Source organism: Centropristis striata, chromosome 17 (genome assembly GCF_030273125.1).
Source record: "Centropristis striata isolate RG_2023a ecotype Rhode Island chromosome 17, C.striata_1.0, whole genome shotgun sequence".
Lineage (NCBI taxonomy): Eukaryota > Metazoa > Chordata > Actinopteri > Perciformes > Serranidae > Centropristis > Centropristis striata.
The window spans coordinates 29,074,423-29,099,900 of NC_081533.1; the positions used below are offsets into that span (position 1 = coordinate 29,074,423).

Here is a 25,478-nt window from a genome sequence, read left to right on the forward strand (position 1 = left end):
ATTACAATTACAATTTAGGAAAATACACATTTATTGAACATAAGCCAGGAAAACTGTCGAACTGTTGGCTATGTCCTGTCCTTTGTCTGGGTGTTAAAAACTAATATTCAGTTACCGTAATTTTCGGACTATAAGCCGCGCCTTTTTCCCCATTTTTCGATTCTGCAGCTTATATATATTATCTGCGGCGCCGGAAAAGAGTGAAACAGGTAGCGCGCAAAAGTAAAAGTGAAACCGAGAGTGGTACGAGAGCAAGACCGACATTACGAGAGCGAGATCGTTTGTGCAAAGGAAGTTTTCATGCACAAAGCCTCATTATGGAAAACAAATGTAGAAATGCATATGATGCAGCTTTTAAGTTAAAGACAGTCAATCTGGCTGTAAAAGAAGCTTCCTCAAGCAGCCGTCTCTTTCCCGACAATCCCCTCTGTGCACGAACCCTTACATATGGTAATTAAACATTAAAACACCTGCGGCTTATAGTCCAGTGCGGCTTATATATGTACACATCATTTAATTTAGCTGCTGCGGCTTATACTCCGGTGCGCCTTATAGTGCGGAAAATACGGTACTTTATTTAAATATCAAATTAGTCCACTGTTACTTTACAACCACTGTAGATCTACCCAAACTTGAGTGTTGACTGAAACAGAGGGGGGCGTCAAGACTGTGCTGTGTTTCCATTAAAGTCGAAGCAAATTTTGAAGCGAAAATTTGAAATGTGGCATTAAAGAAAATGCGAAAAAGGGACGTTTCCATCAACTGGTTTAGAGCGAAAAAACAAAGCTGCATCAGCTTACTTTCATCACACAGAGAAAAAATAACAAAAAATAAGTTGCTAATCGGACAACTTGCACCACCTACGAGGAATAAGATTCAATTGGGCAACTTATAATTGTTCTTTCAAGTCAGCTCGTCTTGACCGGAAACAGCTGATCATGTCATCTGAGTCAAATATTCGCTACATTAGAACTTATTCAGAAAGAACATTTCCTTCTCCCATTTAGTGCATTTACTATTTAAAAGAAAAAGACAAAAACCGCACCTCAAGCAAGCAGAAAAACCTTTATGCGCATTTTGTTTCCATCAAGCTTTTCAAATGCGAATCTTGAATAATACAATACAAGCTGTATAAAATGCAAAGCTGAATAAATAACAATCCCATTCTCATAACTTTCAGGGAGTGTCGATCAAGAACAATCTATCAGATTTAGAAATGCTTGTATCCATTGTTATTAGCAGCCTATTGGGCATTCAGGAGCAAACTAAAGTAACTATCCATCTTGTTGTTCTTGTTGTTCGAAGATGCCGGTTTCCTGCCTTTCTCCACTTGTTTATTATGACGTAATTGGTAAACCGGAAAGGAGGCCGTATTTACAGCTAAAACGGCGCCTATCGCCACCTAGTGTTGAAGGGGGATGACACGTTCCGGTCAGTTATTCGATTTTCTCAGTTGCATGTAAACTGGGACAAGGACAGAAGTCCAATTAGACGGCATAATCGAATTTTAAGCATAGCTCCATTAATCCATTGAGGCCTAAAACGCCTGTAAAACCTCTGGGCGATTTTAAAATAAGCCCCTAAAACCTGAAGTTTTTCTGGAAATTCAACAGAAGTGTCAACGCTTCTACTAAATAATAGATTTCTCAGCCTCTGTAGCAGATAGAAATGAAATTCAAAAAGTATTTGAGAGCTTATACCAATACTACAAAATGACGTATCCGCTTTCCAGGCTTCAATGGGTTAAACTGTGCATGTGAACGCACTGAGTTTGTCTCTGGCATGCACCAGGCCACCATTACAAAACAGTTGGCCTACCATTGCTTGTCAAACTATACTTGCCACTGAGTCAGACATCTTTCCTGGGAAATACCTGGTCATGAATAATAATGTTGCTCTTTGTCTGCTGGTCCACTGTGTACCCTTTTTTCCAATGCTAAGCCAAAATAACGTCATGAGGCATTGGAAAGATCCCCTGTCTCTGTGCAGGGATGTTCCAAGCCTTGTACGAAATGGTTGGGTTGAGAGTCTCTACCTCCAAGGCTGAGGCCATGGTTCACAACCCAAATACAGTGGATTGCATAACTTGCAAGGCACCTGGATTATGGCAACTTCACACAAGAATCACAGGATCATGAGCTCTCAAATCCATCTTGTCAGGCTTAAACAACTGGAGGTTCTAACCATTCAGCATCCTGTGAAGAGCTACTGGCGGGTAAGGTGAGCTTTAGGTGTGTGAGGACACAGAGAGGCGACTGTTTGCTCTTAACAATGGCGGCGGCTATTGAAATGGTTAGCGCAGACACTGCAATAGCAGTTGCATTTATACACTGTAAAAAAATAATCTGTTAAATTTACGGTAAATTACCGGCAGCTGTGGTTGCCAGAACTTCACCGTAAAAAATACAGTGAGTGAGTTTTCTACTGTAAATTTAAATGTAAATATCAGCAAAAACTGTCATTTAGACTGAATATTCTCCTTATTTTTAGGGTAATTGTGACATTGTGACATCATGGCATTTCTCCATTAACTTTACATGAAAATGTTATATTTTATACAGCAAAACTGTGTGGTTCCTGCAGTTCATGACAGTAAAAGTAAAAATTGTGCTATTCCTTGATTTCCGGTAATTAAAAGTGTCTACTACAGTGATACACAATTTTTAATTTTACGCCCCATTTCTGATGCAATTTTACAGTGTTTTACTGTCATTTCTACAAACATTTTTTACAGTGTATGTATGAAAAGCGCTATATACAGTACAGGCCAAAAGTTTGGACACACCTTCTCATTCAATGCGTTTTTCTTTATTTTCATGACTATTTACATCGTAGATTCTCACTGAAGGCATCAAAACTATGAATGAACACATATGGAATTATGTACTTAACAAAAAAAGTGTGAAATAACTGAAAACATGTCTTTTATTTTAGATTCCTCAAAGTAACCACCCTTTGCTTACTAGAATATAAGACATGTTTTCAGTTATTTCACACTTTTTTGTTAAGTACATAATTCTACATGTGTTCATTAATAGTTTTGATGAATCTACAATGTCAATAGTCATGAAAATAAAGGAAACGCATTGAATGAGAAGGTGTGTCCAAACTTCTGGCCTGTACTGTAAATAAAGTTTGATTGATTGATTGATGATTGATGAATAGCAACAGTTACATCAGGTAGATTATGCCTTCATGTAAAGAAGAGCAGCACTGAAGGCTTTTGCTCTTCTCTGACTGGTTTCTTCCTGGCTGTTGTGTGACAGTGACAGTATCTCGTGTGTCATTCATGAGTTGGGATAAAATGGAGCGTGAGATGGACAGGCAGTTTGGTGCAGTGGCAGAAGTGATGCAGTGATTGTTTGTGCACTCATCATTTGTAAACTTGTGGCATGATGAAACAAAGCTTTTAAAGGGAAATTTGAATTGATTTATTGGTTTATTTCAATTCATTAAAAAAACACAATGCACCTCTCAAGCAGTGATAATTGTCACACTTCTGAGGAGAAAGGACCATCAGACCACCAGTCAGCAGCAGGGAGTATTTCAAATGGTGATAAAAGAACTGCAGAAATGCTGCAATATGCACTTCAGGATGTCAGAGGCCAGTTTTACTAAAAATGCTAAAAACTAGCCACAGACCACTAGGGCTGCAACGATTCGTCGACGTTGTCGACAAAAATCGATAATAGAAATAGTCGACAATGAATTCCATTGTCGACTATTGTCGCCAGACGTGTTTTTCCAACAGAGTGAGGCATCTCACTTCATTACAATCTCTGCCGAGCGCGAGCGGTAACGTACACAGAAGTGGCGGCGTCCAACACAGCTACACGTACCAAAACTTAGAAAGTTTGGGAGCATTGTAGCCTGGATACGGCCAATAAAAAAATGACTTGCAAGGTTTGCAAAGCAGACCTCTGTGATGCACGAGCATTTAAAAAGAAAGCATGTCGGGCAGTTGAACCAAACGGAGTCTGACTCGCCTCGGTAAGATTCAAGTAACATTCAGCCGATACGTTTTGTTTATAAGCGCATTTTTTCGCTTTAAAAGAGAGCTTTAACGTTATGTCTGACGAACGTATTTTAGATTAAATGCATGCAGTCTGAAGCAGAGAGCAGCATGGAGCCTTTCTGCAGAAGAAGCTGATGTGCAGCAGCAACAGGCTCCTCACTGAGTCAGTACTGGTGCTGGTCTGTGATACGAGGTTCCAACAGGTGAGCCCAGTTCAACCCAGACTACATCCAAAACCCAGAACCAGTTCCACCCACTTGATGGAGCAGAAATACAGTTTTATAAAACACATTTTCCTGTCCAGAAAAAATGGACAGAGGTTTATTTATTTTTTGTATGAATCAGCAGCTGAATTGTTGAATAAAAGATGCTTTTTTTCATTTAAGTACCCATCTTTCTTGTGTTTATTATCATTTGCCACATATTTAAAGCAACTTCATGCTAAATTTAAGAAAAAAAAAATAATTATCCGATTAGTCGACTAATCGTTTCAATAGTCGGTGACTAGTCGACTATTAAAATAGTCGTTAGTTGCAGCCCTACAGACCACACAGTATACTGATCCAGCAGCTAGAAGTTTGAGACTGCTTTGAGATCATTCAGACTTGCGGCACTTTCTGAGCTGGTGTGTACATTGGGGACTAAACGTGAGACCCCCCGCCCCCCTTCTTGTCCCCCTCTTCCAATGTCTGGCAGAAGTCAAAGGGCAGCAGGAATTTGCCCGTAATTGTTTTACGATTCTTCAGAAATCATACCTACTTGTATAGATGGAACACAAAGCAAGCGAGGGCAATGAAAGCTGCAGGCTGGCTGCTGTTGCTGGCATGAAAGGATGGGGAAGGGGAGGAGGTGCAGATAGACCACCAAATAACAGGAACTGAGCTGTAAATGCCGGCTCTCCCTCGGTTCAGTCAATGAAAGGAGGTTGGAGGAAGTGGTTTATTGAAGCATGGTTTATATGGGCTGTCTGTCGGCAGCTCTTTCACCCTTTCTCACTTGCCCCTGCCATAAAACATTTGTCTTTTATTTACAGCACTTCCACACCGAAGCTGGAAATTTGAGTCAGGAATCACTAAACAAGCCATGGTCTCCCTTTTCATTCATAAAATAAATAAAGCCAAAGTCCATCAAAATCCGCTTTAGCGATTACTGTACCATGTTATTGCTTTGGTTTAATTGAATCCATTGGTCCATTGGTTGACAGAAAATCAATACAAATTAAGTAAATATAGAAGTTTTTTGTCACGCCAAATACCAAACATTCCCTGGTTGCAGCTTGAGCCCGAGCTGGATTCCCAGTGTTGATGCTAAACAACCTCAAGTAGGTCATATTTACGATATTAGGATTATCATATTACCTTAACCCATTGGCGCCTAAAACGTCCTGTAAAACCTCTGGGCGATTTTAAAATCAGCCCCTAAAACCTGAAGTTTTTCTGGAAATTCAACAGAAGTGTCAACGCTTCTATTAAATAATAGATTTTTCAGCCTCTGTAGCAGATACTAATGAAATTCAAAAAGTATTTGAGAGCTTATACAAATACTACAAAACGACGTATCCGCTTTCAAGGCTTCAATGGGTTAATAACAATGAACTTTTGATTTTATTTACAAAAGATCAACTAACTTTTTTGCATCTGTTATATTGTTATTCTTCTGGCAAAACTATACCATTGTGCGCGTACACAAGCACGGAGAGTTATATTATGAATAGTTCAAATTTACTACATTTGTGAAATGTGGCGTTAGCGCAGCACATGAGACTATAGTGGGCCGCCACAGTCTAGGTAATTAATGGGAAACACTGCCATGACCCGTGCATCAGGAAGGATTTAAGAATTGTTAGTTAAATCAACAGTATGTAGATTTATCTGTGCTGTATGTTGGTGGTAAACCCTCACCACCATGTCTGTACATGTGAGATCTGAGGGAGCCCCAGTTATAAGCTCTGAGGCACCTCTGCTGGTGCACATATGGACAAAACCGCCTTAGCTAGTTTCCAGACATGATCCACAGCTGTCTATGCCCACACAGGGTTGTGGTTGCTGTGGTCTGACCAATAATGGATTTGTGAGTCCAATACAGCTGTATTTAAAAAAACAAACAAACAAAAAACTGCTAACAATTATTGACCAATACTTCACATAATATATTAATAAAATCTTGATATAATCATGGAGATTATTTTGTTGGTTTTTTGTCATAAAGGTGACAACATTTGTGAATGAACTCAATCATTTATTTTGTTTATCAGCAGACTGAATTTTTGTGAGCTCATGCAGATTGTAGCTCAGTTTCCTGTTGTTAGCTGACAGGAGTGGCACCCGGTGTGGTGTTCTGCTGCTGTAGCCCGCCTGCTTCAAGGTTGGACATGTTGTGTGTTAAGAGATGGTCTTCTGAGATGGATCTTCTTCCTTAGTTGTAACCAGTGGTTATTTAAGGTTACTGTTGAACCAGTCTGGTCATTTTCCTCTGACCTCTGACATTTTTTGTACAAATTTGATCTTTCTTCCAAGCTTTTGGCCTGTAGTGTACATACATACATACATACATACATACATACATACATACATACATACATACATACATACATACATGCATGCATACATACATACATACATACATACATACATACATACATACATACATACATACATACATACATACATACATACATACATACATACATACATACATACATACATACATACATACATACATACATACATACATACATACATACATACATACATACATACATACATACATACATACATACATACATACATACATACATACATACATACATACATACATACATACATACATACATACATACATACATACATACATACATACATACATACATACATACATACATACATACATACATACATACATACATACATACATACATACATACATACATACATACATACATACATACATACATACATACATACATACATACATACATACATACATACATACATACATACATACATACATACATACATACATACATACATACATACATACATACATACATACATACATACATACATACATACATACATACATACATACATACATACATACATACATGAGGTTTCTGCCTCAAAATCCTTGCATCAGCCAGGCCAAAGTTGAGATGTGAAATGTCTCATTGTAGAAGCTGTATATGGGTGGCTGACGTGACGCTCAATTTTTGTGTTCCCAGTGACAAATATTACTAAAATTTGATAATATTTCATTAAAATTAATGTTTTAACATGCAGTTTATTCTTCTACATCTAATCCATCTGCAAACAATGAATATCGTTCTTCAACTATGCAAATATTCTGTTTTGAACATGACATTTGTCCACCTAGGTAGCATTACTTATCTTAAAACAACTGTAATTTAATGAAAAAATTAATCTAAATACATTAAAATACTTGAATGCATGTCATACGAGTGTTTACTTAATGAATCTAGAGGATATAAGTGTTAAGGTCCCTATGTAGAGTTATTATGACACATTACATTTTGTCCGCAAAACTGGTGTCCTCCTGGAGCAACGCCATGATGTAGATATAAAACAGGCATTAATGTGACCACCCCATTACTGAGAGGGGTCCTTCCAGAACCAGGAAGGACAGAAGACATCTCTGGAGCAGGTGGACTGCACACAAGATCACTTCTGTCTCAAATATTTTCATAATATTACTGTTTCCGTGCAGTGCTGGAACTGGTCGTCTTAAGGTAGTCCTTTGGTGCAACGCAGTTTAAGTATTGATCTGAATATTTTTATCAATTTACATTGATTGATCATTGAAAATAATGTAAATTGATAAAAATATTCATAACTAATATGCCTTGGGCTTATCTATCTTATCTGTTCAACATTCTCTGAATTAAATAATGACATTCTTTATTTTGTTGCACCGGTGGACACATTTCAGGACTACCACACCAAAAGTTAATAATATGCTAAATATATGAAGAATTAGAAATGGACACATTCAGTTTTGAATTATTCACATATAAGGGAATATAATTGTATGTCATTTGACATATATTTTTATAATTATTCTGTTTTTCACTTTTCACGTCAACCACCCATATATGAGATTTCTGCCTCAAAGTCCTTGCATCAGCCAGGCCAAAGTTGAGATGTGAAATGTCTCATTGTAGAAGGTGTATATAGCGATAGCTGCACAGTTGCATCTTGTTAAATGTGTGACTATCTTAAAGACCCCTTGAAACGATCAGATGTCAGATGACACGTAATGGTTCTCCAGGGAGCTGTGGGAGTCTCCTGGCAGCACCTGGTTCTGTCTGCGCTGTTTGTCTGAGACCTGCTATCGGGAGCATCCCTATGATTTTCACCCCCACCCCCATTCAAATCCCCCAATTCTTTTGTGTTTTTGGTCCCTTGAGGTGGGTGCAACTTCACACCTGTGGTCTAACATATGGTGTTGTCTATGTCTATTTTTGTCATCAGATTAAACCTGTTTTTTATTGTCTGTTTTTCCTTGCTTAGCTTGCTGCTGGTGCCTTGGGAGGATCATTTTGCTGATAATCAGAGTATTTTATTTCAAAATCAGCCAATGTTTAACCAAGTCAAGATACTTGATACAGTAGGGATGTGCCAATCCCATATTCAGTATCGGTATCAGCCCGTCATTGGCTAAAATCACTGTATCGGAAGGAAGAAAAAGTGTAATACGTTCCGATACATACAGTCATGGCCAAAAATATTGGCACCCCTACACTTCTGTCAGAAAATGTATGCAATTACAAATGCTTTGGTATTCACGTGTTTATTTCTTTTGTTTGCATTTGAACAACACAAAAAAAGCAGAGAATAAAAAGCCAAATCTGATCATTCCACACAGAACTCCAAAAATGGACTGGACAAAATTATTGGCACCCTCAACTTAATATTTGGTTGCACACCCTTTGGAAAAAATAACTGAAATCAACCGCTTCCTGTAACCATCAATGAGTTTCTTACACCTCTCTACTGGACTTTTGGACCACTCTTATTTTGCCAACTGCTCCAGGTCTCTCAGATTTGAAGGGTGCCTTCTCCCAACTGCTGTTTTGAGATCTCTCCATAGGTGTTCTATGGGATTTAGATCTGGACTCATTGCTGTCCACTTCAGAACCCTCCAGCGCTTATCTTAAACCATTTCTGGGTGCTTTTTGAAGTGTGCTTTGGGTCATTGTCCTGCTGGAAGAGCCATGACCTCTGACGGAGACCCAGCTTTCTGACACTGGGCCCTACATTGCGCCCCAAAATTCTTTGGTAGTCTTCAGATTTCATGATGCCATGCACGCAGTTAAGGCATCCAGTGCCAGAAGCAGCAAAGCAACCCCAAAACATCAGTGAACCTCCACCATGTTTGTCCATACGGACCATGTTCTTTTCTTTGAAGGCCTCATTTCATTTTCTGTAAACAGTACAATGATGTGCTTTACCAAAAAGCTCTACTTTGGTCTCATCTGTCCACAGGACGTTCTCCCAGAAGGACAAACAAAAGCAATAAACATGTGAACACCAAAGCATTTGTAATTGCAACAATTGTCTGGGAGAAGTGGTGCATTATCTGGCAGAACTGCAGAGGTGCCAATATTTTTGGCCATGACTGTAAGCCTAAACTATTATTAGATGCTTCACTAATATTTGGCCTACCTGCTGCAGAGAGAGGTGAGGTCAGTTAGTGTTATATTGAGGTATTTTTTGTGGGCAATGTATTTCTTCTTTTATGGGAGTAGATGTTGGAAACTATTTGGAATTGCATAGAATAACAGACAAACTTCTTTTAAATCACTTCGTAAAACCCCACTTTTATAGACTTGCTTTTATGTAATACTTTACGTCTTTCAAATCTTTTTTACTTCATTACTTTTTACTTTTTTACTCCTTATACCTTCTAATTCTGTTCTTATTACTTCATCAGGATACTTTCCCTTGATATCTGAGAATGTCTTGTGATTGATCCTACGCTGTCTTTTTGTTTTCTAATATAAGAATTGTTTTTGGCCTCATGGCATCATTCTCCTTGTGGTGAACGGCTCTCTGTCAAAGCACTTTGTGAGCTTTTTTTTAATTTTTTTAAACAATATGTTTTTTGATTTTCACAGCACACAGTGAAAAACAAACAAACACAAAGAACAATCAAACAAATAAAATAGAATATATAAAAATAAAATAAAAAGAACCCACACTGGGCTATACTACACTACAACTCGTCTCACAGACACAGAAAAAAAAATAAAAAAAAATACATATCGACAGATGATTCAGAAATTATATAGATACAAAAATAAATGACAGTTAAGCACATGTTCCAGCACATGTTCCAGTCCGATGTAAATCCTTGTGTAAATATGGTTGAAATATTCATACCAATGTATACTTTGTGAGCTTTTTAAAAGGTGCTATATAAATAAATGTATTATTATTATCATTATTATTATTATTATTATTATGACTTCCAGTGTGATCCATCTTTTCGTTAAAATATGTTATTAAAACCAACCAAAAAATAAAAATGGAAGTGTATGACATTTTCAAGCCCCAGAGTCAAGTCAACTGCTACAGACTAGCAAAGCAGACAATCCAGACCTGAGTGTTTCTTGCTTTCTGGGGTTTCACTTGGGGGATTAATCTTGACCCCGTTTGTGTTCTAGGGTCTTGCTGTCAGCTGATTAGTGTGAGGTCGTTTGGGTCAGCAAAGTTCCTGCAGGACTGAAAAAAACAACAACTATAGTGTGACATTTTGAAGGGACTGTGCTCATTGAAGCAGGGCAACACCCCGACTGAGCTCCTCACCGTTATTAAAGCAGCTCACATCATGGCTGCTCAATGTGTTTTAGACTGCTGCAATGTGGCTCGATCCAAATTAGTAGCACTCTGCTACAAGTGTTTGTATTCCAAGACCATTTCATCGCGCATGACAATTATCATTTCTTTTTAATCATCTCCTTGAAATCTTTGGAGTACAACACATTGGCCCTCATTTATCAAACGAGCGCAGATCTGAGCGTATATTTCGTCTTACGACAGGGTTCACGTGTGATTTATCAAACAATCGTATCTCTCCAATCACAGCGTAAAAAAATGATCGGCTGTTGATAAATGTGCACTGCAAAAAAGCAAACTTGTGTTTTTTGGCCTAAAACAGTGATTTAAGTTGGTAAAACTTGGAAATATAAATTATTGATATTTAGGGCAATAATGTAAGTTAGCACAACAAAGGAAGCCAGTTGTCTGCTCAAAAACAAGTTGATGAGTTGTTGTTACTTTTATCTTTAAGTTGGGGTTCACAACAAGGGACAATAGTTCTGCTAACTCTTATTTCTTTGTTGTGAAATGCGGGAAAGCGGTGAAATTCGGTCATTAGCGAAAGCTAGCGGCTAACTGATGCTAGCGGCTAACTGATGCTAGCGGCACTGCTACAAGAGGCGGCACAGCTACAAGAGTAGCCATTAGCGTATCAATGCTAACTCAAAATTGTGGTCGCAAGATTAGCTGACATTTCATAGCGGCGTTACAATCGTGCCAATTCAGCACATTGCAGAAGTTAGCAGAAGTAAAGATTAAAAGTTATTACAATGTAAAATTATAAGTTAGTACAACTTACAGTTGAGTTGACAAAAATCTGAATTCAGAGTTGAGCAAACTCAAAAACAAAACTTAAAATATTTAGTTTAATCGTCCAACTTAAAATTTTATCGAAGTTTGTTGCCTTGAAATTTTGAGTTCACCCAAATGAACTCAAAATTGACACAAAAAAGACACAAAAAAGACACAAAATGACTTACAAAGACATGAAAAGAATTCAAAAATGGACAAAATAGCCCAAGACTCCATAGAGTTAAGTTGTTAATCCACTTCTTGTTCCCTGAAAAAAGGCCTACTTGTATAATTCTGAAATGTACGTTATATTTTACCTTTTTTTATTTACCTCTGGCAGTTCACCACTTACCTTTGTACCCTTTCAAGCTGTTCATTTGACTTGAACTGCTTGAATTTCAATAAAAAACTGGAAAAATTGGGATGTTCTAAAACTTTTGACCGGTAGTGTATATTATGTTCTTACATACTGGATTTTTGAAATCAGTATTGGTACTAAAGTGAGTATTTTAGGGAGCACACTGGCTGATTGTCACTTTAAAGATCAAATTTTTTTGACAATTTCAGAAATTGAGCAAGAAAAGGATACAGTTGAAATGTAAGATTGTCAGTTTTTGGTGCTCGATCTAAGTAACCATGTGGAAAAATCACGTGCCATTTGTTAAAATACCGATGCTGAGTTAAATGGCTTCATCTCTAAAATGAGGGATTAACAGTAAATCAGCGAGCAGAAGGAGCTCATATTCAAGCCACAAGCGTCACTTATGATTTTATTTTCAGTCTTGTCTTTTGTTACATGGTCGGGCCTGTCATGTAGCTTGGCCTCATTACCGGGTAGAAAGGGCAAATATGTAGTGACTGGCATTGTTCTGTGACTGGCATCTTGGTTTTAACCAAGGCCACGTTAATAAAGGTCCCAGGCCTGTCCCTCTTTGAAAGCTTCTGGGACCACTGGCAAGTTTTCTGTTACAGGTCAGTGGTCGCATTGTGCATCTCTGCCTCTCAGATGCTCCTTCAAATAATAGTAACCTTTTCAACCTGAACTACTGAACCCCAGCCAAGACGCTGCACTGACTTCCCCTCCACATTAGCTGGGTTTCTCTTTAGTGTTTAGTAGGCTTCGGGGTTTTTGTCTCATTTTAACCATTACATGACCTGTCACTTGAAATCTGTGGGGATGGGACAATTACATTTCTTTCAGTTACAACACTACTGAAAGGTTTCAACAGCGTTTAGAAAGTGTTCAGTGCTCAAGTGTTAAAAAAAAGGAAGGTCAGGGAAGTACTGCCTTCAAAACATGACAAACATGCAGTGTTTCCCATGGAAATTGTCAACTGAAAGTGGCATCTTGTCTCAGGATCAATTTAGCTTTACATATAATAATGCCTCAAAAGTAACACAAATCTATTAAATATATACCTTTTGCTGTGTGAATTGAACCTTTGCATTTTTCCGAGAAAGTTCATGTTTAATTGTAAATATGTATATATATATATATATATATATATATATATATGTGTATATGTATATGTATATGTATATATGTATATGTATATGTATATATGTATATGTATATGTATATGTATATATGTATATGTATATATATATGTGTGTGTATGTATATATATGTGTGTATATATATATGTATATATACACACATGTGTGTGTATATATATATGTATGTATATATATATAATATATATAATATATATATATATGTATATATATATATATATATATATGTATATATATATGTATATGTATATAATATATATATATATGAAATGGATTGTTTGAGTTATTTAAAAAAAATTTCATTTCTGCTGTTAGGGGGTAGGGTTGTTGTGCATTTTAACATGGAGCACTAACAGGATTGGTGCTGTTTTTTTACATTTTCATATTGGCTTAAATTTTCAACATAGGAAGTTGTTGCTTGATCATCACATTGGAAAAGCTGTGAAGTGATGAAACAAAGATTAAAATAATCTGCAAATAAGTTTCTGCCAATTGATTAATAAACTAAGGGCTAAATTATTGTTTTTTTATTTTCTAAGTGGTGGGGCTCTGCTTGTCAGGAGAGACATGACATCATACACATTAATCTGCTTATGGTTTCTATGTGCTGCGGTAACTACTGTTATCATTTGGCATAGGGGTGGGTGACTATATAGAATAAATAAACCTAATGTATTGCGGCTTGTTCTACTTGCAATGTAGTAAATTACTATGTTGCCGGCATATGACTCACCTTGGCGCTGCTTCTCTTGCTCTCCCTCTCACAAAGAGGGAACAGTATTTGAATAAACCGTCAGAAAACTACGATTTTTAAAGTTAGTCATTTCCTGCATTTGAAAGAATCCCACAGGACTGTAAGGTTTTACTTGTAGTTAAAGATATGGACATTCACATGAAGCTACCAAATATACACTACCGGTCAAAAGTTTTAGAACACCCCAATTTTTCCAGTTTTTTATTGAAATTCAAGCAGTTCAAGTCAAATGAACAGCTTGAAAGGGTACAAAGGTAAGTGGTGAACTGCCAGAGGTAAATAAAAAAAGGTAAGGTTAACCAAAACTGTAAAATAATGTACATTTCAGAATTATACAAGTAGGCCTTTTTCAGGGAACAAGAAATGGGTTAACAACTTAACTCTATGGAGTCTTGGGCTATTTTGTCCATTTTTGAATTCTTTTCATGTCTTTGTAAGTCATTTTGTGTCTTTTTTTGGTCATGTTGTCTTTTTTTTGGTCATTTTGTATCTTTTGGTGTCTTCTTTGTCATTTTGTGTCTTTTTTTAGTCCTTTAGTCCAACATAAAATGTGATTTTGAATCTTTTTTTTACTTTCAAAACACTATCATGCTCAATAAAGAATTTTAAATGTTGCAAATGTGCATTAATTTCAGAGTACACTGAGACATTAAACTGCATCATTTTCAATTAAATTCTGGAAAAGTTGGTGTGTTCTAAAACTTTTGACCAGTAGTGTAGTACATTCATAGTTTCATTTTGAGCAGAGCCTGACTTTCATGCCTTATATTAGATAGTGACAGTACCGTTATTACAGAAAGTGAGAGCGATGGGGAATAACATGCAACAAGTGTCCCTGTCTGAATGTGAGCAGAGAGGGGGTATTTCTGTTCATGGCTGGCACCTTGAACTGCTACTTTTTTTTTTTTTAACAGATAGGTCCTTCACTATGTGTACACTACAGGCCAAAAGTTTGGAAGCAACTTACATTTTCTGTTCACGATGGCTTTCTTTTTTTCTTTTTTCTTATTTTATTAAAGTATTTATTTAATTTTTAATTTTTCAACATATAATACAAACACTTACAAACAGCCGAGACAGACACCAAAAACAGACAGGAAAAAAAATAAAATAAATAAATTAAATTAAATTTAAAATAAAAAAAAAACAAAAAAACAGGCAGTCATTCCAAAACGAGGACAACAACATATGCTTACTGTGACAAGTCCTTAATGTATTGAACAAAATAGTCCCATACTAAATGGAAATTCCCTTTAACATTGTTTTTCCTGGCAATCATATATTCAAAAAATGCAGTCTCTGTCATCAGTTGGGTTGATGGCTTTCTTAAAAACCAGTATGGATTCTTTGGATTTTTGGATGTGTTTACTGCATGATCAGACTTTACCTTTATTGAATTGGCCATTTGATGTTAGCAGACCATTGCTGAATAAATGTTAACAAAAGAAAAGAAGGGTTAAGTTTTAGGGTTGAGTAGATTTGGAAGAGTCACTTCAGTGCAAAAGTAAAAAAAACAACTCACAGTTTGCATTATTCGCTTTAGCGCTTGAGAGTTTGGATACAAAAATCCCAATAAATCTCAACTGTGTTCAAATCTCTGACAAACTACCACAGAAATGGCTAAATTGAAGCTGCTGAGTAAAGAAACAAGAGTTCAGATTTTTACATTAAGGAAAGAAGTATACATAAAGTCTAAGCAATAAAAACCCAAAGACCTGATAATTATAATAAAATGTGTTCTAATAAGTGACTCTTTATACAATAATCATGTTTATTTTGTTGCAAAGTATAGCAATGAAACTCTGATCTTTTTTTGTACAAATTTGATCTCGCTTCCAAACTTTTGGCCTGTAGTGTATGTCAGCTAAATGTCCCACTTAGTGCATATCTTGGTCACAGTTCTTTGTTAACCAAAGTTGGGGAATTTGTATCAAGCATATTTATTTAGATTGCTCTTTTTTGTCCGGAAAGGATCTTTGAGGTGCGCAAGTTCACTGTAGCTGCACTGAAATATTTCCACATGACATAATGTCTACCCAGTTATCCATGTAAATAATAAAACTATACCACAACATATGAGTGTATGTGCCTAAATGTTAATTTTCCTTCCATAATGGGGAGGTTCAGTTCATCTCCCTCTCCACCTCTGTTACTATATATCAGTGGCGGGCGGTGCATTTCACACTTAGGCCTTCAGTGATGTCCAACTTAGTCAATAAATACCTTTCATTATGCCAGCATTTATAACACCAGGACTGGAGATCAACAATACTGCATTAGCAATTAAAACATATCTGATATGCTACTGTCAAAACTTAAAAATAAAAGGGTCTTTTAAATTATCTTTCCAAAAAGTTTTATTAAATGAGTCCACAAAGAATATGCAAGCTTTAACAAGATTGTACAATAAATTCCAAAATCGCCGTTTAATATCAGAAAGACACTAACAAGGCGGCCATACTTTGGGGACAGCGACACAATAAACAAGTCTCTTTGTGAAAAAACTTTTTCATGTCAAAACGTGACGTATCACGACTTTCTGTGACCTGTTGCTTTGAGTACAACCACACAGCTGCACCAATGCGCCAGATTATTTACATACCGTTAACAGTCCCGGCCGGGTGTGACTCTGTTGGTCTGCATAGCTCTGCCGTGGCTCAAACTAGTAAGTATCCATATCCAATCACAGGACGCGTAAATGTCACGTTCAATGTGAGGCCAGCTAGAGGGCCTTACTGACACAACTCGTGATCTGATTGGCTATCGCAACTATCTATCAACTGTATTTGCCCGTTCACTTACAGTGCACAGACGCCCGCATTGTTGATTCTGAAGGCCCGGGCAGATTTCATACAGCCTGGCAACATAAGATAGCTGAATTCTGATTGGATAAAAACTCTAACCTAAAAACAACAGCACTGGAAGGAGCATAATATGACACGAGGAGAATATGAATACTTTTAGATATTTAGGGAAAGTAAATGAAAAATTAAATTAACCTTTATCATAATCATGATCATGATTTCTGGTTATGTTAGGCCAGCAGAGAAGGCCTTGCTGGCCCTGACGGCCCACCACTGCTATAAAGGTGTGTTGGTGAATGGGCTCTTTTAGCTGTGTGTAATTGAACCTGACCCACTTGGACAATTAACTCTGACCCATAATATTTGCTCAGTGGTGTTGGGTTTTGGATGGCTTGGCCCCAGGTCGACCTTAGCGTAGTCAGCCAGCCATCAATCACGACTGCTCCCTGAATGGGCAGGGCTCCAAACAAAACAAGACAACAGTGTTGATTAGATTGGTACCTTGGCCTGGTCAGTACTATTCCTGACTCAAGTTGTTTCCAATGTCTCCTGCATCACTGAAAACCCTCAGCGGTATGCTCCTTCAAGACTTCCTTTATGTTTTTTGTTTGTTCTCCAGCAGTCTACTGTGTCCACATGAGTATGGGCCCCCATACTTTTTGAGTACATGAGGTTCATGTTTTACACGTGTTTGGTTTTGATTGTTAACACTGACTCAGAGCAAGAGACGGGGCGGCTGTGGCTCAGTTGGTAGAGTTGGTTGGGCCCCAACGGAAGGGTTGGTGGTTCGATCCCTGACCCTGATCGCAGCCTACATGTCGAAGTATACTTGAGCAAAATACTGAACCCCAAATTGCTCCCGATGCTGCGTTCATTGGAGTGTGAATGAATTCCCAATGGTGGCAGGTGGGACCTTTTAGGGTCGCCTCTGCCACCAGTATGAATGTGTGTATGAAAGGGTGAATGAGCGCAGTCTGTAGTGTAAAGCGCTTTGAGTGGTCGCAAAGCGACTAGAAAAGCACAATATAAGTGCAGGTCCATTTACCATTTACCATTCTGGGTTCTTATGTGTGGCGTTTTCATGTTCTCCTTGCGTCGGTTGGTATTTTCCAGGTTCTCTAGCTTCCTACCACAGTCCAAAGACATGCAGCTTAGATGTGAATGACAGCATGAATGGTTGTCTGTCTCTGCTACCCTTTTTTGACCAACGCAAACTGGTTCTAGTGCTGGGTTGGTGCTGGTTCGGCTAGAGCCAAATAATTACGTCACTGTATATGTCTGCACAATAATGGCGGGCTACATCGTCTCTTTATAAATGTTGCTCCTGGCTTTGCGAGCCTACATCCAAACACATGTACAACACATTTGTGCTGCTTGTCTTGATTGCTATCGACGGCCATCTTTTTACACTAAATCTGAGAAGTTAAATTAATGTTAGCCTTTGTTGTAACATTAGCCTGCTAATGCTAGCCTGTATCAATCGCATTAAAGTAAAACAAATAAAATAAAATTGATACACGTTTTTCTTTGGTCTTGTTGGTCACAATAATCCCATAATAAGCGGTTCATGGTTTAAGACCAGCAAAGAGTTGGTGCCACTCTGGAACCAGTTTTCCTAGCAGAAAGCGGTTCTTTGGCTGTGGAAATGTGAGGAACTGGTTCGCAATTAGCCACCAGCTCTGAACTGGCCCTCTTACTGCCTTAGTTGAAAAGGAATATATGTGTCAACCTGTGATAGGCCTGCAACCAATGTCAGCTGAAAATATTTAATTTTATACAATATTAAATACATATTGGTTATTGTTATAGTAAGTAAAGAAAAGTGTAATAATAATGGTGTCAATACTGGTATCATATAAGCATAGATGACCTAATATAAGGAATCCATTGGTACCAACCATAGCCAACCATACATATTGACAAAGGAAAAAGTGGCATGGCCATACCTACAAGTTCTCCTCTACAGATGTCCAATGCAGCAGGGGGCAAAATACATGCAGTTTTTTGCGTGCAGTATGAATGTGTTATGTCGACTATCACAGGGCTGACACATGGCAACAGAGAGAACCCCTGTGTGTTGTGTTAACATACTTGTCAGATTTACAAATCCCATATACACACCATTTCACCATGTTGCTCAAAGCTCAACGGACCTTCTTCTCTTAGTAACAGTTGCAATGTCACAATGTTTTATTTTCTAGATTTATAACTGGAAGAACTTGACTAATTGTGCTCAGCTCCATCTCAAATTAATCTGCAGTTTCCCAGCTTTCAGATTATGTACACCACTTGTATGTGGCATATAATGTCGACATACTGTCTGTACCAAAGCTAAGACCTGGTTTTATTTGTTCTTCCAGTAAACATGCTCAGATCTTCACATACATGGACTTAATTGGTACTTTTCTGCAGAGTCCACAGGGAGGGAGGTTGAAAAACACAGACCTCCAGGGAAGAACACCTGAGCTCTAGTAGTTTGTTTGTCTTTAAAGGCCCCATAGGGATGAACCTTGCGATAAGCTGGGTGGATTCACAAGCTATAAAGGCCCTGGTCCTAATTTAGGCTACATTTCTTGTATTGATATCAGTGCAGACAATGGAATTGGGAGTTAATGAGATCTCTTGAGAATGGATATGCAGCATTAGTAGCTATTAGGGGTGGACAGTCATTGACCACTGAGCCCAACATTGTGATTTAAAAGGCACATCCACATCCAAGTGTTTAAAAAGTCTGATTTATCAACAGTGAAAAATCAAAAGATTGATTTTGCGAGTGCAACTAAACTTATTTGAACAAATGCAATTATCTCTACAGTCTATGGAATTATAACTAATTTCTGGCATAAGAACATCCTGATTTGTAAAGATGACAGACATCAATTAATGCTTAATGGTCGAGTTTGTGTAGCAGGTTTTGTGTTTTGGGCCCATATAATTTTTTTTTTTTTTTTAAGATATTTTTTGGGCATTTTGTAGCTTTATTGAGAGAGATATTGAGAGTGAAAGGGGGAGACAGAGGGGAAGACATGCCGAAAAGGGCTCCGAGCCGGATTCGAACCTCCCGCTTACGAGGACTGGGCCTCTGTGGTACGCGCTCTACCAGGTGTGCCACCGGGAACGCCCCGGGGCCCATATAATTTGATCATTTTGAATAACTCACAAAGATGACATCACCGTGCATCGTGATGATTGACTGTGGACATTGTCACATGCTTATTAAGCAGATATTGCCCAACCCTACTGGTTATGAGACTGTTAGAAACACAGGCAACATCCACATATCATTTTATTCACTTCTTTTCTGATTTTTGTAAGCATCCATCAGAGCACAGCAACCACCAACACAAAGACCACTGCTGTGACTCAACACTGATTGAATGGAGGCAGCTGCTTAACCTTTTACAGAACTAAATGAATTTAAACCAGTCCCTCTGTTTTGTCACGTTGTGCTGAAGGTCGATGGCCTCTCTGTAATAGCAAATTTCTTTCATTACAGTGTGCAAGGATCCACCATACAAAGTGGAGGAGTCTGGATACGCAGGCTTCATATTGCCTATTGAAGTTTACTTCAAAAATAAGGTACATTTAACAGTTTTACTCACTAGAAAACTATGTTCCATCCATCCATTTTTTGGTCTATTAGTCGTGTGCTGTGTCTTCTTAAAGTATATTAAGAGACTGAGAAAACTGTAGATTTATCAACCTGGTCTCACAGAAATCCGTGAAATAGCCACGGATTTGCTTAACTCAAAATCCGTGGAATAGCCACGGAATCACTCAAATTTCCGTGAAACTGACACGGATTTCGCTATAATGCAAGTTAATGACAGTCATATTTTTCTGGCGAGATCTTCACCACAAAGTGATTATGAACATTCACTGAGTGAATATTTAGAAAATAAAACATATATTTCTCGCTAGAAATGTGATCAAAATCCATTTTTATGCAGAAACAAAATCAAAATATTAATTTTTTCACTAAAAATGAGAGAACTGTCCGCCATGTTTTTTGTTCTGACCGCCGGAACCTTGAAAGTCACGTGACTTGGAACAAACCAATAGGAAAAAATATCAATGGAATAGCCACGGGATATGACTGTCTTTAACTTGCATTGTGGCGAAATCCGTGTCAGTTTCACGGAAATTTGAGCGATTCCGTGGCTATTCCATGGATTTTGAGTTAAGCGAAATCCGTGGCTATTTCACGGATTTCTGTGAGACCAGGTTGAGATTTATACTCAGTTTGTTTGGGTTGAATCGTAGAGTGATGACAGGAAACAATGGGAGAGAGAAGAAAAAGGCCCCTAAACTAGTTTTTGAAGAAACTACAAAATAAGTAGTTCTTCTTTGCCGGACTACACAATTTAAATCTTTAATTTAAAGTAGTGTCATAATACATTTTAAGTAGTATTTTGTATTGTTAGAGCACCTGGTTTAAATTCGTCAAAATCAAGGCTAACATAATGTTGCCTTCTCCAGTGTGTTACACCATATTTTATTGTCATTTTAAGTTGAATAACTAAGTGAGCCAGAAGTGACAATTGATAAGCAAGAGCGTTATGACAATATACAACCGGGATTCCAAAAAAAGTTAGGACATTGTCTAAAATGTAAATAAAATGGGTTGTGATAACTTGCTAAACCTTTGACACATATATTAAATTAAAAATATTCAAAGACAATGTTTTTAACCTCTTTAAAACCCACCTGCCCACCAGTGGGTAAGGGTAGGAATGGACCAAAAGACTTGTTTTAGTTTTTTTCAATTGATGTAGTTTTGGTTGTGCTTAAGCCACATGCTAAACAAGCACAATGGCAGAAACTAGAAGATGTTACCATTGAAACAAAATCTCATACTGCATTTTTATGGAAGTAAATCTGTGTCATCGGAGTTTGAAGTAAAAAAGACATTGAATTTCTAGCACTGAATATTTATGCATTGACATTATGTATCTGAATGTTTTTCAATGTTAAAAATTCAACCTCAAAAAATTCAACCGCAAAAAATTCAACCTCAAATTTCTAAATTTTATGAATTTTTTGAGGTTGAATTTTTTGAGGTTGAATTTTTTGAGGTTGAATTTTTAACATTGAAAAACATTCAGATACATAATGTCAATGCATAAATATTCAGTGCTAGAAATTCAACGTCTTTTTTTAATCTCAAACTCCGATGACACAGATTTACTTCCATACATTTTGACCTTACAGTCCTGTTATAAGCTTTGGCGGGTGGGTTTTAAAAGGTTTCTGAATTTGATACATTTCAGGTTTTTCTACGTTCCACACAGCGTCCCAACTTCTTTGGAATCTGGATTCTGTGTGATCATCTATTTGTCAATCATCAGAGTTTTTTTCCATATTTTTTATGCAATGAAAACTGATAGTTGTAGGTGTTGTTGGCAAAGTTTTAAATCAATATGCAGGACCTTTTTTTCTTTTTTTTAGCAATACTGGATTCCTTCTTGTTTTGTTTTTTTTATCATTGTGATTAAGCAACTTTATTTTTCAGATATTTGAAATTTGTTGATTAGCCAAAAACAGAAATTCTTGTCTACTTATTTTATAGCTTATTTTGAATTTCCATATCACAAATCTCTATAACTGACCATGGTCCGCTTGACACTAAATGCTCTTGTGTGGATATTTTTCCTTGAATAAAAGGGAAACCAAATCAAAGTTGAATTGATTTTTAATTGCATTTGCATTGCATTTAATATGCATTTAATCTATAATGTCTTCAAATAAGACTCACAATCCAACGCTCTGCTAAGGTTGCCCAATTCACTAAAGGATTCTGAAGCTATGGAAATTATAGGAAAAAGGCAAGTCCAGTAATAAATATTTGAGAAGGAGCATAAGGCTGAGACATGACATGCACCTTGCAGATCATTTGCCAAAAAATGTGCAAGTCAGTCCTTAGAGTGGTATATCTGCACCGTGTGCTTCAGGTTTGCAACACAACTGGCAACCTACCTTCTGCCTCTCCCTGCACTTTACATTATATGTTATCTTTGTTATTTTATGTAATTCTAACTGTGCAGAAAACCTAAAACTAAACATAGAATGCACTGTTTAACTGATGGACTTTTCTCCTCTTTTCCCTCTTTGGATAAATCACCACTTCTTCTCAGGAAGAACCCAAGAAAGTTCGATTTGATTACGACCTGTTTCTCCATCTGGAGGGCCACCCACCTGTCAATCATCTCCGCTGTGAGAAGCTCACCTTCAACAACCCAACAGAGGAGTTTCGCAGGAAGCTACTGAAAGCCGGAGGGGTAGGATTGCAATGGGGAGGCTGGGGCTTGAGTGATGTTTTGCAGCCCACCTAGAAAGAAAAATGTTGTATTTGTTAGTAATAAGGCAAGGCAAGGCAAGTTTATTTGTATAGCACAATTCAACACAAGGTAATTCAAAGTGCTTTACATACACATTAAAAACAGCAAGACACAATTGAAAACAGTAAAAACAGTCAATTAAAACAGGGAAATAGAAATAAAAATATAAATAGGATAAAATAAGATACAGCAGGATAAAAAAAGAGATAAAATAATAAAAAGCACAAGTCAAACATTGCGTAGTTAAAAAGTAAGGGCAGTAGAGTAGAGCAGATAAGGTGTTAAAGTTAAGAGTACGCTTCAGTAAACAATAGTGTTTTCAGTCCTGATTTAAAGGAGCTGACCGTTTAGGCAGATAATAAGCAGTGGTGGAAAAAGTATTTTAGATCCTTTACTTCTAGTAAAGTACTAGTAAAAGTACTACTACCACACTGCAGAATTACTCCACTACAAGTAAAAGTACAAAAGTATCAGCTTCAAAATGTACTTAAAGTATCAAAAGTAAAAGTAATATTGATGCATGTGAGCAACATTTTAATTTCCTCAAGATTAGGCTCATTTTAGTTAGTTAATATACTGTTATAAGTTTTAATTAAAAAAACATCTTATCATTTCATATTTATCTTGATTTTCAACTAAAGATGTCAGATTAATGTAGTGGAGTAAAAAGTAAAAGATTTCTTTAAAATGTAGTGGAGTAGAAGTATAAAGTTACTTAAAATGGAAATACTCAAGAAAAGTACAAGTACCTCAAAATTGTACTTAAGTACAGCACTTGAGTAAATGTACTTAGTTACATTCCACCTCTGGTAATAAGTAAGGCTGATAATATTTCTTATTGTTGAAATATCCCATGAAAATGTTAAACCTTCAATATAGAGCTGTCCATTACAAGTTGATGATTTGAGCCTCAGTCAAGAAAACCCAGTGTACCTGCATGCCAGTCGCATCACTGCACTTTGTTTAATTAGCTGTACTTGGAGAGATTCCTGACCTGAGAAAACTGCTCTTTGTTTTAACTCTAAGCGCCACAGCTGTTGTGTGACTGTGCATGCCAAATGTCATTCTGTTACAACATATGAGGTGTAACCTAACCACTCGTGTTATCTGTTGTCCTACTCCGAGGAGGCTCTTTTATAGTCTCGTCAGAGTAAATGGTAATGGTAAATGGACCTGCACTTATATAGCGCTTTTCTAGTCGCTTTGCGACCACTCAAAGCTCTTTACACTACAGACTGCGCTCATTCACCCTTTCACACACACATTCATACTGGTGGCAGAGGCTACCCTAAACGGTCCCACCTGCCACCATTGGGAATTCATTCTCACACCGATGAACACAGCATCGGGAGCAATTTGGGGTTCAGTATCTTGCTCAAGGATACTTTGACATGTAGGCTGCGATGGTCAGGGATCAAACCACCAACCCTTCGTTGGGGGCCAACCAACTCTACCAACTGAGCCACAGCCGAGTGTTCAGAACTATACAGTTTGTTTAAATGTATAGATGCCAGTAATAAACCTATACAAGCCATGAGTTACTTAATGTAGTAGCACTCAATCAAGGTCAAGGTTTTTCCAAGACCACTTGAGAGAGGGGGTCTTGGCGCTTGGTTCCCTTGTGATTCGATTGGACTCAAGGAAATGAATCAAAATGCAGCCAATTGTCGGCTACCCACACGAGAGATGTTACACCATTTCATGTTCACTTTCAGTTGTAAAAGTCATTTTAAATTACTTCTGATGAAAACCCAGCATTTTAATGTTACTGCTTCATTATTGTGTAGCAGACAACAGGGCAATATTTGTTGATAGATTGTGAATAATTTGTAGATAGATAAATGTATCCATTGTTTTTCAGCCTTGGTATATTATTAGTATTATGATGTTAATCTAGCTGAAACATTTAATACAAAGTGACCATGTGAATAATATAAGTGGGCGGCTATGGTTCAGTTGGTAGATCGTTCATTCAGTGATCGGAAGGTTGGTGGTTCAATCCCTGGCTGTGGCAGCCTACATGTTGAAGTATCCTTGAGCAAGATACTGAACCCCAAATTGCTCCTGATGCTGTGTTCATCGGCCACCAGTATGAAAGTGTGTGTGAACGGGTGAATGAGCGTAGTGTGTAGTGTAAAGCGATTTGATTAAAAAACGCTATATAAGTGCACCCCATTTACCATTTTACCATTCACAACCCAAAAGTTGCAAGAATCAACTTTAGCAAACATGCTAACTGCTGCTAGGTTTCAGTCTGATCAGATCAGAGTTTCAGTCTCGGACAATAGATGTGTCGGGTTTCTGCTGTCATGATGTTAAAGGGTATTTAGTTCCACTAGTGTAATGTCAGTAATGCAAACAAGTTGTGATTATTTTGATCAGGAGCTGGGCCTCCCCTGTAGTGAGGGAGTATCAAGCCGATTG

The 25,478-nt window shown here is 37.5% G+C and overlaps 1 protein-coding gene across 2 annotated transcripts in view; it reads left to right on the forward strand.

The window, feature by feature from the left end:
• The window catches only part of mllt3 (MLLT3 super elongation complex subunit), an 89,990-nt gene that overhangs the window by 22,683 nt on the left and 41,829 nt on the right, over window positions 1–25,478 (forward strand). For both annotated transcript variants that reach the window (XM_059354578.1, XM_059354579.1), the window contains exons 3-4: window positions 20,213–20,295; window positions 22,851–22,994. In XM_059354578.1, coding sequence (XP_059210561.1) covers window positions 20,213–20,295; window positions 22,851–22,994 — 227 coding nt within the window. The remainder of the gene's footprint in view (window positions 1–20,212; window positions 20,296–22,850; window positions 22,995–25,478) is intronic.